At 38.0% G+C, this 14979-nt stretch overlaps 1 protein-coding gene across 1 annotated transcript in view; it reads right to left on the bottom strand.

Annotated features, from left to right (window-relative positions):
- C5 (complement C5) overlaps nt 1-13785 on the bottom strand; it is a 50689-nt gene extending 36904 nt beyond the window's left edge. The window contains exons 1-12 of the mRNA XM_065418578.1: nt 13721-13785; nt 12553-12745; nt 10979-11141; nt 10239-10309; nt 9168-9259; nt 6649-6731; nt 6347-6437; nt 5591-5696; nt 2741-2867; nt 2266-2381; nt 1856-2056; nt 446-649 (exon numbers count right to left, since the gene is read on the bottom strand). Of these exons, the coding sequence (XP_065274650.1) occupies nt 446-649; nt 1856-2056; nt 2266-2381; nt 2741-2867; nt 5591-5696; nt 6347-6437; nt 6649-6731; nt 9168-9259; nt 10239-10309; nt 10979-11141; nt 12553-12745; nt 13721-13785 (1512 nt within the window). The remainder of the gene's footprint in view (nt 1-445; nt 650-1855; nt 2057-2265; nt 2382-2740; nt 2868-5590; nt 5697-6346; nt 6438-6648; nt 6732-9167; nt 9260-10238; nt 10310-10978; nt 11142-12552; nt 12746-13720) is intronic.
- Nucleotides 13786-14979: the final 1194 nt, after the last annotated feature.

The following is a 14979-nucleotide window of genomic DNA, read 5'->3' as shown; positions in this document are numbered from 1 at the left end:
AATTTCCCTACGTGAGTGTACGACTTCCAGGAGAAGTAAGCATGTGTCTTAGTGTTTGCTGAATGAGGGTCTTCAATCAGGAAACTGTCAAAAAATCAAGTCTACAAGCCCTTTGCTGCATTTCTTGTCTAGTGGTACCATTCTTTGAAATGTTGGAGTTCTGTGGGACACTGACTTCACAAGGGACTTAACAGGTACTTGAGACTGCTGACAAGCAATTAACACAATGCTGATGAAAAATCAGTCTGCATTTGTCTCTCATTTTTACAAGTTCTCTCCATGTCAAAATTAATACAGGAGCAATGGGGGAAATGTGTGTTGCTGTCTGAGCGGAACCTGTTCTACGGCTAAATATAGGACTTTGATCTCTCTAGTGTTGTCGATCTGGCACCTTGTACTAAATTACAAAACAATGTTTTAATGTGAAAATACATCTGTTACTTACCAAATAGCTGTAGCGATGTATTTTATGAATATAGTGGCTATGTGGATACACTTTAATGCTCATATAATCCCCTACATGTAGTAGTTTATAGTTTGAAGCCCAGTCAATGTACAGATAGCTTTTGCTGAGCGATGAGTATGCTTTTGCTTCATAGTTTCCAGTTGCCTGATTTTCTTCTGATAGACTTGTATCTGCAGTTTTTAGCTAAAAATGATATAAAGTGCATAAGAAGGTTTAATACCAACAAACATTCTGATGTTTTGTACAATGCCTTTTATCCAGCATCTGAAAGCCCTTCGTAATTAATCAAGTAAACTTCACAATACCCCTGTGAATCAGGAATTATTAAAGTAATTTTGTAAATAGGTAAACAGAGTCCAAAAGAGGCTCATGGCCTGATTTCAAGAGAACTAAGCACTCACAGCTCTCAAGTCAGTGATAAAGGAAGGATCAGAAGTCAGGCATGCTGACTCCCAAATGCATTCTTTAATTATGAAATTATACTTCCTCCTATTAAATAAATATTAAAATTAAAATGTAATATAATATGTATACAGGATGGATTAACTGGTTCTGATAAAATGACAGCCAACTCAAGCTTTTGTCTGAAATATAACTCTGCACATTCTGGTTTCAGACAGATGCTGAAATCCCAAAATACCATGAGACACTATTTTGTCCCTCTGTTTGAGATGGTCAATGAACAAAGGGAAATTCTATTAGAAAGCCTGCTTTGGGTAATTTCTAGGCCGAGATAAATTGGTTCATGTACATTTGGATAACCAGTATCTGAAGTTTTGGGTGTTTATATGAACTGAACCTTTTGAATTAGGTGATCGTCTTTAATATATAGACAAATCAATTTCAACCATTTCACATTTTCTTTTATAAAAAACTGTCAAATCCAAATAAGTAAAAAAAACCAAACCAACAGTAAAGATGTATATATGTATACATATAAGTAGAGAGGAAAAAGGTCAACAACATATTGAAAGCTACTGTCATTTTGATCAGATGCCTCCAGAATGAGAAAAAGCACTTTGAGGATTTTTATTGTTAAGCAATTCATTTGGATTTTTTTATTTTAATTTTAAAAGTCTATTACAACTAATTAGGATACACACCTATATCTGTATTTGGATTTGTTTTGTTTTCATTTCCTCACTGTTGTCAACAAGGGATTAGTTTCAAAATAGTTTAATATACAAGTAACTTTCCTCTAAAGCAGTCTTATTCGGTAGTATTGAATATTTGTCACAATACCCCTGTTAGATTAGAAAATTGTCAAATTTTCTAATCTACTGGTTTCGTGTGTAAAAACTTCCCATCTGTATTGCAGACTGGCCAAAGTAAACAGTCAGAGAGTACATACTGTGCAAGAAATACAGGAGTCAGAAGAATTTAACTCACTTGAAATTCCAGTGCTTTGCTAGCAGATGGAATATTAACCACAAATAAAGCAGTTCCATCATTCATGCTTGTTTGTCTTGTCCCAGCATCTGAGCCTTCTTGTACCAACTTAGTTGAATCCATTTGCTCATCAAATACATTTGCACTGAGAATTACAGGGAGGTTCCCCACAGGCTGGTCCAATGTATCCTTTACCTGAACCTGATCATTAGAACAGAGAAACTTTGCTATAAAAATGCTATATAATTATTCTTTAAATGTGAGCATGAGCAGGAGTACCTTGGCAGAAACAGTCTGTCCACCTGTCACAGTAATTCAAGAGAGTAAATGGGCAGGCAGATCTCAAGTAACATGCATTAAAAAAACATTATATGTTATAGCATACAACCATATTGCTTATGTTAACTAACCTTGATGAAGAATGGAAGACCAGGCTTCACAAATAGAGGCGTAGCAACCAAGTTCAATTTGTAGGGAGATAGCGCATATCTGACTCCAGCAAATTCACTTTCTTCGCTAAGTCCACCTAACAAAAAAATATTTTTCTTTTGAGAAGTGTCTTCCAGGGATCCCATTTTCTCCCTCAAAAGTCCTATTTCATGGCAACCCACGCCATTTGTTATACTCAGGCCTGAGGAGTCTTTACACTCAAGGATCAAACTTTTATCAATATGAAATTAAATGAATAAAAACCTTAAAAGCTTTAAAAAAAATATGTAAAATTGTGCTGGTGATGTTAAGTCATCCTTCTCATATCCTTTTGGTAAAGGAGATTTCTGAACATAAAAGAAGATCTTGGGCCAGGAACCATGCCTAAACTTTGTATTTTGTTCAGATTTTCACATAAGTATGTTCAAATGAGGGACTAAAAAACCAAAACCCTACCTGTAGATTCCAGCACTGTTACAGCAATATACAGGTATGACCCATCTAACTCTTCTAGGCTTTGGTAGTCTATTTCCTTAACTGCATTTTTACTGTTAAAATCGACCTCGGCAACTCCATCAACTATCTGGTAATAAAACAAAAATAAAGATAAACAAATTATGCTGCTGTGCATAGTTTAAAAATAATCTCCAAAGACATGGTTTACAGCATCTGTCTCAGATGTGGACATGCACAAAATCTATTTACAGCAGAGACCAAGGATAAGAAATTCTAACAAAGGAGAACAGAGTTGCTCCCCTGAAAATTAACCAAGCGATAGTAGATGTTCCAAGTTGTGTCCTTGAAGCCAGCAAGAACTAAGAGCATTACATATCCAAGCAATCTTCTCTGAGATCCTTCCTGTCCCCTGAACAAAGGAAGAAAGAAGGCAGATGATTCTGGAAGTGCACCAAGAGCTAAGTAAGTGGAGGGCTTTGGTTTTGTGGAACACTGGTCCACCTTCTATAAGGAGAGGGGGCTGTATAGTTTGGATAGCCTCCACCTCAATAGAAGGAAGACCAATCTTCTCAGTGATAGGCTGGCTGGAGTAGTCAGGAGGAGGTTAAATTAATAACAAAAGGGAAAGGTAAGACATGAGCACTCAGCACAAAATCAAGATATTGAGAACAAAATTAATCAAGGAACCAAAGGACATCAAGAGAAGAATTTTTTGAATTGCCTATACACCAGTGACAGGAGCCTGGGAACAAACAAGAGGAATTGGAATTGCTCATTTATAAGCATAAATTTAATCTAGTTGGTATTACTGAAACCTGGTGAGATGATTTGCATGACTGGAATGTTAAAATCAACGGTTATAACCTATTTAGGATCAAGTGGGCAAAAGGGGAGGGAAAGTGGCACTCTAGGCCCAGGCCGCTGTGGGAAACTGCAGACCCTCCAACCTTCCCTGGGCAGGGGACTGGGGTGCCCAAGAGCAGCCCCCAGCACATGTACCCAACCCCCGGGTCATGCCACCCAGGGCAGGTGGAGGGGCTCCCCACAGCAGCCTGGGCTCCCTGGGTGGCTTTTACTATGGTCTGTCTCTGGCTTCCAGCCTGGACAGGGGGAGGGGCCTCAGGGGAAAGAGGAGGAGCAGAGGGCAGGGTCCAGTGGTGAGGGGAGGCTAAGGCCCACCTTAGTCCCCACTTCGGAAAAGCTGGTGCCACTACCAGGGGCTGCACTTCATGGCAGGGGAGCTGATCATCTTATCAGCTCCCCGTCACGAAGGGCAGCCATTGCTGCCATCACTGCGCTGTGCCTGCCCAAGGCTACTATGTCCATGTTAAAAAGAGGGAAGGCATGTCCCTCCCATTTTTAAAAGGGGGGGGGCATGGCCCCTTGCCTCCCCTCCCCCAGTTCCGGAGCCCCTGTCTCGAGTAGGAATAGAGAAGTTATTTTACCTCTGTATTTGGCACTGGTGAGACAATTATGGAATACTGTGTCCAGTTCTGTTGCCCACAATTCAAGAAGGAAGTTAATAAATTGGAGATGGTTCAGAAAAGAGTGATGAGAATGATTAAAGGATTAGAAAACATGCCTCAAATTGCTCAGTGTATTTAGCTTAACAAAGAGAAGGTTAAGAGATGACTTGATTACAGTAGGGCTCTTCAATCTAGCAGATAAAGGTAGAACATAATCCAATGGCTGGAAGTCAAATCTAGACAAATCTAGATTGGATGCAAGATGTAAATTTTTAACAGTGAGAGTAATTAATCATTGGAAAAAGCTTACCCAAAGGTCATGGTGGATTCTCCATCACCAATATTTATTAAATCATGACTGGATGTTTTTCTAAAATATCTGTTCTAGAAATTATTTTGGGGAAGTTCTATGGCCTCTGTTTCACAGGAGGTCAGACTAGATGATCTTGGCCTTGGAATCTATGAATCTATGCAGAGGGAGCATCATCATTCACTCAAGGGAGAGACTGATTTGTTTCACAACTGAATGACTGAACCAAAAAGCTAGACTAACCTGAGAGGAGAATGGCTAAATTTGGAGTTGTCTAGGTCTTGTTAAAAGATTAATATTATTACAATTAATTCTGTATTGAATTTCCTTCATTTGCTTTTTAATCTTCAGTGTAAATATTATTTCATGGAAAGTTATAGTCACACATTTTTTACTTAAATGGCCAATTGAGCCAAACTGAAACTGCTTTCTGTCTGTCTGAGACATCATCCGTTAAGTTTCAGTCCAAGGTGAAGTTTTATGCCTCTGATAACAGGGGTGTTAATGGATGTTAGGCATGTAAATAGGGTTTAAAAATAGTAACCGTTTAACCTATTAAAATTCTATTGGTTAAACAGTTAACCATTAAGGAGTTCACATAGGCGGGGAACTAGGGGAAGGAGGGTGCTGCAGCATCCCGTTTTATGCGGGGCTCTGCTGCTGCCTGCGCACGGCATCCCGGCCCAGGTCTCTGCTGCCTCCCCATGCCTGGGGTCCTGGCCCTGCCAGCCGCCTCCCAGAGTCCCGGCTGCCAGCCTGGCCCAGGTCTCTGCTGCCTCCCCACGCCCAGGGTCCTGGCCACTGGACCACACCCAGAGGCCTGGCTGCTGGGACCCCAGATGTGGGGGGCAGCGGAGTTTAGTTGTTAGCCAAAACCGATAAGAATGTGCTTATTGGTTAACCAGTTAAACTTTTACATCCCTAATGGATGTGTTGACTTTAAATAACTGAGAGTGCAAACCATTGCATTGGCCTGCAGAGGCCTGCTCCAACTCCCACTCAATTCCATGGAAAGACTTCAATGGAAGCTGTATCAGGCCTGAACTCAATAAAAATGGCTTAGCTTTTTCTTACCTCAGTTACGTGCATTGCTCTTTTCATCATCCTTTTTTCAGTTCCTTCAATTATTCCAAAACGCATATAAACATCTGCCCTGGTGACCTTCTTGTTATAAAAATACCTTGCGAACAATAAAAATACTCCTTTAAAGTTGTTATTGCAATGGACGCAGAAAAGCTGAACATAAAATATCATATGCACTTATTTTTAATAAGCAGTCAGGCTCTGAACAACAGGTGGCATGGGAAAGAGATGGTCTTGTATGTATCTCTGTCAAACCGTTCTGACCAACATACAAACCACTGTTGATAAGTATTGAAGGAAAATGCAGCCATTCCTCTTCCACTTCAGTGATATGACTTTTTGAGGAGAAGGTAGTCAAAGGGAAAAAGATGGGAGGACCCTTCAGGTACATCTAGCCTGCAGCTGGGGCCATACCTCTCAGCCTGGGTATACAGACATGCTCTAGCTCTGCTCAAGCTAGTGAACTAAAAATAGCAGTGTGGACACTGCCGCATGGGCTTGCCACATAAATATTGATCCAGCAGGTCAGGCAGGCTTGTACTCAGGTGGCTAGCCCCTGCTGCAACATTCATGCTGCTATTTTTAGTGCACTAGATTGAACAGAGGTAGCACATTATCTACCCAGACTGGGCGGCATGCTCCCTGCTGAAGTGTAGACATACCCTTAGAGACTGGGGGATTCCTTCCACTGAAGTGAAGAAAAGACCAAAAAAAAAATAAATGAAAATCGAGACCAAATCTCCTTACCTAGCTTTAATAGTAATCCTGAATGTCTCAAATTTCTCAGAACTAATTATGTTCTTTTCTGGTTCTATGGAGATGAAAAAGCTTGGCATTGCTGAAAATTAAGCAGAAAGTTAAATATAACAACTTAAATGTAATTTTAAATATTAAGCAATATCAACATGAAAAGATGTAATTGAAAATGGTCCAAAGAATCAAATGTATGTTTAAAAAGATTTTAACTGCATACTTAAAGGGATTGAAAAATAAGATTATTACTTTCTTAATATTCAGAATTGAAAAACCTAGGAACAATCATATATTACCATATTCTTTGACTTCAAATTTTGCAACAGCAGAAGTTGTGAAACTCTTTTTGTACTTGGCTTCAACCTTCCAGACACCATACCTATAAAAATATTATGACATTTTAAAGATGAGAATTAATGTTGTCATCCAATAATATAGTTTTTATGTTAATAATTCTAATTTGGAGACTGCTTCAATAAATAATCTACAGTTTTGAGTGCTTTTTGTGAGAGAAAAGCCTGCACAAAGCTGCACATATGTTCCTATCCTAGTCATGCAGGCAAACCTTGACTAGGTTCCTTTTTAACCCATGTACTACAACTGCATTGTCTTCAATAAAGTTGTAACAAGGGTTAGTTACCATACGTTAGTTTAAGATGGGTTAAAAGTACATCTTTCCACAGCCTTAAGATCTATCTACACTAGATTTTTTATTTAGAGTTGACTGATTGCTAATTAACTTGAGGTAGTTGTAATATTTGTAACGCCTAGTTTGGACACTCCCCAAATGCTTGCACTTTATCCTGGAACAAACATTTGGGGTTAGAGCTGGACCAAAGCATATGTGTTAAACTGTATCCATGTCTACCCCAGTAAAATGTGTATTGTTAACACATGTTAAAATCCTAATGTAGATAAGGTAAGTTGTAGTAGCTGGTTGAGATGTTAAAAATACACCTTTTTTCCTTATGATGACAAAGTCTGTGTGTTGATCTACTAATAAACAGTTCTTGTAGAGAGACTGCGTCTTAAACTGCAAGCTGTCAGTTTTTGGTTAAGAGTGATAGGAAAAGATGTATTTTTAACACATTATCTGATCAAGTAAATCCTCCAAAGGGAACTTGTAGAACTCCAGCTGGGTCTGGTACATGTCTGGGGCTTGCAGACACTAACACAACACAAACAAATAATTAATAATAATAAGTACCGTTGAACCTAAGTTATGAACACCTCAGAAATGGAGACTGTTCGTAACTCTGAAACGTTCGTAACTCTGAACAAAACATTATGGTTGTTCTTTCAAAAGTTTACAACTGCACATTGACTTAACACAGCTTAAACCCTCAATTTAAACAAAACAAGCACAGAAACAGTTTCCTTACCTTGCCAAATCTTTTTTTAAAACTTTCCCTTTATTTTTTTGTAGTTTACGTTTAACACAGCACTGTACAATATTTGCACTTTTTTTTTTTTTTGGTCTCTGCTGCTGCCTGATTGCATACTTCCAGTTCCAAACGAGGTGTGTGGTTGACTGGTCAGTTTGTAACTCTTGTGTTACAAGGTGCTATTGTACATAAAATCAGTGCCTGAAATCATTGGGGTTTATGTTACCCAGTCCAAACGATGTAAGGCTAGTGTTATGAGAAACCCAAGACCTGACGGGGATGTGAAATCAGTTTTTTTAAATGACTGAAAATACTGTTCACTTTTTCTAGTGGAAAGAAAATCAGTTAAAACATTCTGCTCTAAAAAATCTCCATTAGTACCACTTTGCCCACCCAGTGTACTTGCAGCACCCCCTACAGGATTCAAGGAAAATAATGAGGCATTTATTTTGGATTTTATTACTGCAAAAATATATCTATTCTTGCCACATAATATCTTTCTATCCCTACTACACTCACACAGATTATATAGAGAAAAAACAACAACAAATTCCCTGTTTAAATGTTCATACACTTACTTTCAAACTATAACTAGCACTAGTGTTTGAGTGTAACTAAAAGTTCTCCCTCCTGGAAATCGTTGGGTCTTTGACCTCATGCCTGACTCGGAGTGGAGAGAAGTCTATAGTTTTTTTAAATTTTCTCAGGCATTGGAACATGACAGGCCTATCATTGTGCTATAATTGTAGCTCTATCCATCAATATCTTCACCTGCCACTTCTCCCTACTCCCTGTTTCCACTGTGGCATTTTCCATATATAGCAGAAAGACCAGAAAGTGAGCCTCCTATATGGCTACTGTTAATGTTGCTTTCTGATCTGACTGGTAGGAAGAGAGAGCATGGCTATTATTACCCTTATAGCATGGCTGATATACACAATACCAAAAACTCCTCCTCCTTCCCTTCCCATTTAGCAGATCCCCCTCCTAAGTAAATTCACCCGCTCCCGAAAACCTCTGCCGCAGAACTAACATGACATTTGCTGCCATCATATAGTTGACTCTGCTTATGTTGCAGCCATTCTCCCACACAGTCTGTCTTGTCTGTTTAGACAATATTGTCTCATTATTTCCTTGTACTTCTGTCTGCAGCCATCTGTGGTCTCTTGTCTTATACATAGATTGTAAACACTTGTGGGCAAAGAGTATCTTTTTGTTCTGTGTCTGTACAGAACCTAGCACTGAGGGGATCCGTGTTTCAGGCTCCTGGGCACTACAGTAATACAAATAATAAATAATAACAGTAATAATAATTATTAGAAATTTCCCGTTCCATGTAACTCAAGTACCCTCCGTATCAGTAAAATGCAGTTTCAAAGTCTTTGAGAAATGGCATTAACAAGTAATGTTTAAAACAAACATAAGTCTACTTAGGATTAGAAGGAATCTTGAAGTCAGGAAAAGATAAAATTCCAGTAAAGTCTTCCTCTTCTATAATATCCACTTTTACTCCTTCTGGATCCTTTAGATCAAAACAGAAAAAAAAAAGTTACAGACAGTTGAACATCACATGCTCATATGGCACATTTAGAGGAGAGTTAGTCTTTAGTGACTTCAGTGGGAGCATGATCAGGATCATTTTTTCTTCAGATTTTGTCCATTTCACAGAACAGAAAACAAACCTTTTTCTGAAACAATTCATATGCTGAAACTGCATCTTAATTTTATAGACTCTTCCACCAACATGTAAAACTCCTCAGTCTGATGCATTGAGATTTTAACTACACAAAATTAAGACCTCACTCCGAAAAACAAATGCATACAAATAATTTTACACACAAGGGTAATCTCACTGATATTAATTGGACTGCTCCCAGGCATGAAGTCAATCATGTGCTTAAAAGTTTTCAGGATCATGCCCTAACTTTGAAATGGAATCCTCTGATTAAATGTGTGATACAGGAGTTAAAACAGCAGTAAACTGTGAACTTGGGAATGACTAACTCACCAGAATTTGAAACTCTGGCAAAACATCTGACTTGGGCTCCAATAATTAAATTAATTTAAAAGAGATAGTTATCACATGATGCTCAATATTATCACTATTATATTACTGTGGTAATGACACTAAAGCAAATATTGAGACTATTGATTCCTTTGCATTTGAAATGAAAGAAATGGCAACACCAAAAAACAACTTATATGCAATGAAAGCTCTCCCACAAATCCTTTCCTTAGAGATAAGTGGTAAATCAGTTTTTTCCACTGAGGCTACTCTTGAGATAAGACTTACAAGCTCTGTCCAACTGTGCCAAGTCACTTTTAGGACTTCCAAAAGGTTATTAAATTGCAATAGCAGTTCCCTGACAAGCACTGTTAATTTTCTAAAATATGTGGAGATCAATCATTTTCCATACTACAGCAGAGTGGTTTACTATTTAACTATAGTCTCTTTATGGTCTCCAAAATGCCAATATTACATTAAATTACAACAGACTCACCACAAAAGTTAAGACAGTTTCTCTTCGGGCTGGCTTCAGTTCTTCATCCAAAGAATAAACCCTGACTTTCACTGTAAGAATTATTTATAATAAATTTTAAAAAGTTCAAATAACCTTAAGCTTCTATACATATTTATTCCTAAAAATCTTTAGTATTAAAATGATATTCTTGATTTGTTGCATATCTGAAACCCCCACTACAGAAATACATTGAGCCATTTATTCATGCTATCAATATAAATAGACAGATTTTGCACTGACAACTGCTTCAGATTAAATAATTAAAATCCATAATAAATTCTTTAACTTCCATGATCCCAGCATTCCATTTTTCTGTGGGAGGAGACTGCTATAAAGTCAATCTCGACAAAGATAGTAATCCAATTCATTTTTTTCAATGAAGTATTTCTTCAATCATATTTTTGAACATATTTTCAGCAAAGATCTTTCTCTTGTCCTATGTGCCTCAGTTTACTCATGTGTTAAACACTTCATGATGTAAGGTGGAGAGCAGGACTGAAGGAAGGAATTTTGCAAGAAATAATTAGTTTATAAAGTGCTAACACACTGTAAATTATTATTTTGATGTTCAAATACACTGTCTGCTTAGATAGTAAGCAATTGGTGAAAATCCATGCAATGTGTTTGATCGTTTAAAGTAAATTTAAATCCTAATTCCTTGGCAACATAGACTAACTTTAAAGCTTTAAGCCAAACAGAAAAAACAGGCATTATTGTACCTGATTGATCAGGAGTATAAATGGGTTTGTCCGTCTGAATAAAGAGAAATCCATTTTTATAGGTAACTGGCATTTTTTTCTCTCTTGTAAAATGTGAAGAACTAGCTTCCAGATACACATACAGGACTGAACTCGCTGAGCTTGGCAAATCTTTTGGTTGAATCTGCCAGGGATTGTGGGGAGAGACAAATAAATATTGGTAAATATTAAAATAATCAATCTATGTCTTCCCCCTGCATTTTTTGTTGAATAGAATATCTGAATGATAATTAGCATTCTGTTGTTAATTATTTACTAAATACATTCATCAACACCAGCATCATGAAGGAATTTCTTCTCCATGTACACAATGTATAAATGGTCATGAGCATTACATTGGGGTTCACCTTCTTCTGAGGCACCATTTACTGGCCTTTCCAGAGGTAAAATATGTGACTAGAGGCACCAACATACAGTTACTGTATAACTCATTCAAATTCCACTTCACTCCAAGGGTGAAATCATGGCCCCATCAAAGTTAATGGAAGCTTTGCCACTGACTTCAACAGGGCCTTAATTTCACCCCTAAACCAGTCAGCATGTTTTCTTAGATTGAGCACACAATTAATCAATCTTGTCCATACCCATTGTTTCTCCCTTATTTAACTTTTCCTTTTTTTCCTTTTTAAAGGCTTAGTTAGTTGGATGCTTTAGTATCTCTAATACCATTAGTTCAATACAAAATATAGAACACAACATATCTGTCTGGTCCATGGAAACAAAGAACATGTTTGGATAACTGATGTGATCATCAGCATGGTAATTAGACAATTGAGAGATATGACCATAGGCATTAAAGATAATTAAAGCAATAAAGCAATATTCTTTTGGAGCAATGATTCCTATACTAAAACGAATTGTTTTTTATATTAAAACTTGAACAAACCTTTTTTCTTGCTGATTTTTTAATCTCCTTGTGCACAACTGCACCAGTGGAAGAAAGGGTGTGACTACACTATAGAAAAATGTCACTTTGGCCTGGTCCACACTAACCCCCCACTTCGAACTAAGATATGCAACTTCAGCTACGTTAATAACGTAGCTGAAGTCGAAGTACCTTAGTTCGAACTTACCGCGGGTCCAGACGCGGCAGGCAGGCTCCCCCGTCGACTCCGCGTACTCCTCTCGCGGAGCAGGAGTACCGGCGTCGACGGCGAGCACTTCCGGGATTGATCCGGGATCGATTTATCGCGTCTAGACAAGACGCGATAAATCGATCCCAGAAGATCGATTGCTTACCGCCGGACCCGGAGGTAAGTATAGACGTACCCTTTGAAAGAACAAAAATTATATTCATACTTTTTTTTCATTTTTGGCACCTTATTCTCCACTTTATTATACCAGTTTTACACTTTCATAGCTGAGGATTTCAAAAGAATTACACTTACACAAAATGGGTGTAGCAGACTGAAGAATCAGGCCCTTTCTCTTAACAATTAAAGAAACTGGATACTCAACATAGTGGAGTCAATCCAACCTATTTTTACAGTCAAATGCAAGCATAAGAGAAAACAAGAACTGTTTTGAATACATACTGTTAAGGTTACAGAGCCTTGGAATTTGTTTGCTGGAGATAACTGAGTGTGGCCAGAAGCATAAATAGTACGCTTATCTGGAAAACTTTTAATAGAGATGCTGACAGGAAACGCAGTCTCATATCCAAAAGTTTGAATTACCACTTTCTCAGATGCTAAAACGCGAAAGATCTTTGGTGCTGTAATAACATATCTATAAAATTTAAAAAAAACAGATAATGGAACTGTCAGTTTCTTTTGTGCTTATTATTTTCATTTAAAATAAACTTAAAGGTATACAGTCAAAGCTGAGGACTACAGATTTGATCTACTTCTATTTATACTAACATTTTCTATTAAAAATGATTCCTGGATAGTAAACAAAAAAAATTACAAAATAGGGATTCAACAAGAGATCCACATTCATGAAGAGTTATCATTTCCTTCAGTACGTGCCTGGTTGTGGGAAGTTCAGTATGCTTATAACGCAGCACACAGCTAGTTCTTTCTAAAAAGAAACCCCTGACACAATTCTAAAGTTCATCCCTGCTATCAAACAAAGCCTAATCCTTGTCATCAGAAGATCTGGTAATTGCAGTAGATTTTATTAATTATAGACAGGAACAATGTTTGAAAGGCTGATCTCCTAATAAACATTTTTTTTAAATGCAAATTATTTTTTGTGATAGAGGTTCCTTCAGCGCTTTTGAAAAAGTAGATTGTATACGTGTCAGACAAAACTATTCTGATTAGAACTCTCTTTGTTTCAAGTCAATATGTATTGAGATATTTAAAATAACCTGGTAAAATAATCAGTGCAAAAAAACCTCAAACAAACCCCAGTCCTAGCCTGTGAAAACTTACACACATGATTAACTTTACTATTTTGAGTACTCCTGTTGAAATCAACAAAACCATACTTGAACATGTACATAAATGTTTGCAGAATCGGTATCTAAATTCATACAGTTCTTTTTAAATTGGAATGGCTATCATTCCAGAGCAGCACATACAGCATTCAGTGTACGTAAGCACAGTAAGTCTGTTTATTGAGAATACTTCTGAAATTTGTTGAACAAATATTCTATGCATGTGCAGTAGTGATCTCCTTTGTTTTAAATATCAAAACCATCATCAAGGCTACCATCATCAAGCAGTATTTCCAGTAAACAGACCGTGTTTTACTTACGTTTGCTCCTGACTCAAACTTCTTCCAGAAAAAGCTAAAATACAAATGAAGCTTAAAGTATTCATGATTGGCACAAGCACGAAACCAAAGACACTAGTGAAACTTTGGTGAAAGGGTATTTGGCTTCTGCTTCACTCAAGTATATTTGTGTTATCTGTATTTATCTAAAGATTAATCATTAACATCAGATCTCTGAAAATGCTGCTTTAACAAATACCATTTCCTCCCTCCCTATCCTATGGCTTTGAAGAATGTCAGCACAACGAAACCCCCTAATTTAAGACTTCATTCTGCTTTTGATCTGTGCACAATTACATGGATATCAACATTTTCAGAATGGAATGTTTTGATTTTTTTTATTTAAAAATGATGTTTGGTTTAGAAATGTATTTTATATTATAAGAAAAAGTCAAAATCAGAACAAAAATGTTTCAATTAACCTGAAACAAATTTTTTTAAATTTCATTTCTTGGGAAATTTTGAAATTTGACATTTTGTTCCAATTTGGAAATCACGGAGTATCCCACAGAACAGAACATCTGGTTCCCACACAGCTCTAGTAATTTATTACCAATAGCTACTTTTGATTGCCACAGTATATGAACACTGTCAATTGTCTTATTCTGCTGACCTTTCCAAGAATATAACAACCAAATGAATGGTGTACCACACAATGAAGAAGATTTACAGAAAGAGTTCCTTACATTGAGCAATGAACTTTATTAGGATAAAGGAAATAGTACTATCAATCAAGCTGCTCTGTCTCAATTTTACTGCAGAGCTTCTGCCTAGACCAGTGGTGGGCAACCTGCGGTCCATCAGGGTAATCTGATTGCAGGCTGCGAGACATTTTGCTGACGCTGACTGTCTGCAGGCATGGCCCCCCGCAGCTCCCAGTGGCCACGGTTCACCATTCCTGGCCAATGGGAGCTCCAGGGGACCGTGCCTGCGGACGGTCAACGTCAGCAAAATGTCTCACGGCCCGCAATCAGATTATCCTGATGGGCCGCAGGTTGCCCACCACTAGTCTAGACCCTTCCCCAGCCTCCTCCTCCAAAGGTAAAGAACAGTGCACATATCCTCACACATAGGCACCAACTCTGTGGGTGCTCTGGGGCTGGAGCACCCACGGGGAAAAATTAGTGGGTACTCTGCACCCATTGGCAGCCAAGCTCCCCTACTCCTCCGCCCCACCTCCTCCTCCTCCCCCCCTCAGTGCACCGCGTCCCCACTCCTCTGCCTACCTCCCAGCGCTTCCC

This window comes from Emys orbicularis, chromosome 18 (genome assembly GCF_028017835.1).
Source record: "Emys orbicularis isolate rEmyOrb1 chromosome 18, rEmyOrb1.hap1, whole genome shotgun sequence".
Taxonomy (NCBI): domain Eukaryota; kingdom Metazoa; phylum Chordata; order Testudines; family Emydidae; genus Emys; species Emys orbicularis.
Note: the sequence above shows the minus strand (reverse complement) of the source record. Positions and strands in the feature narration are given on the sequence as shown.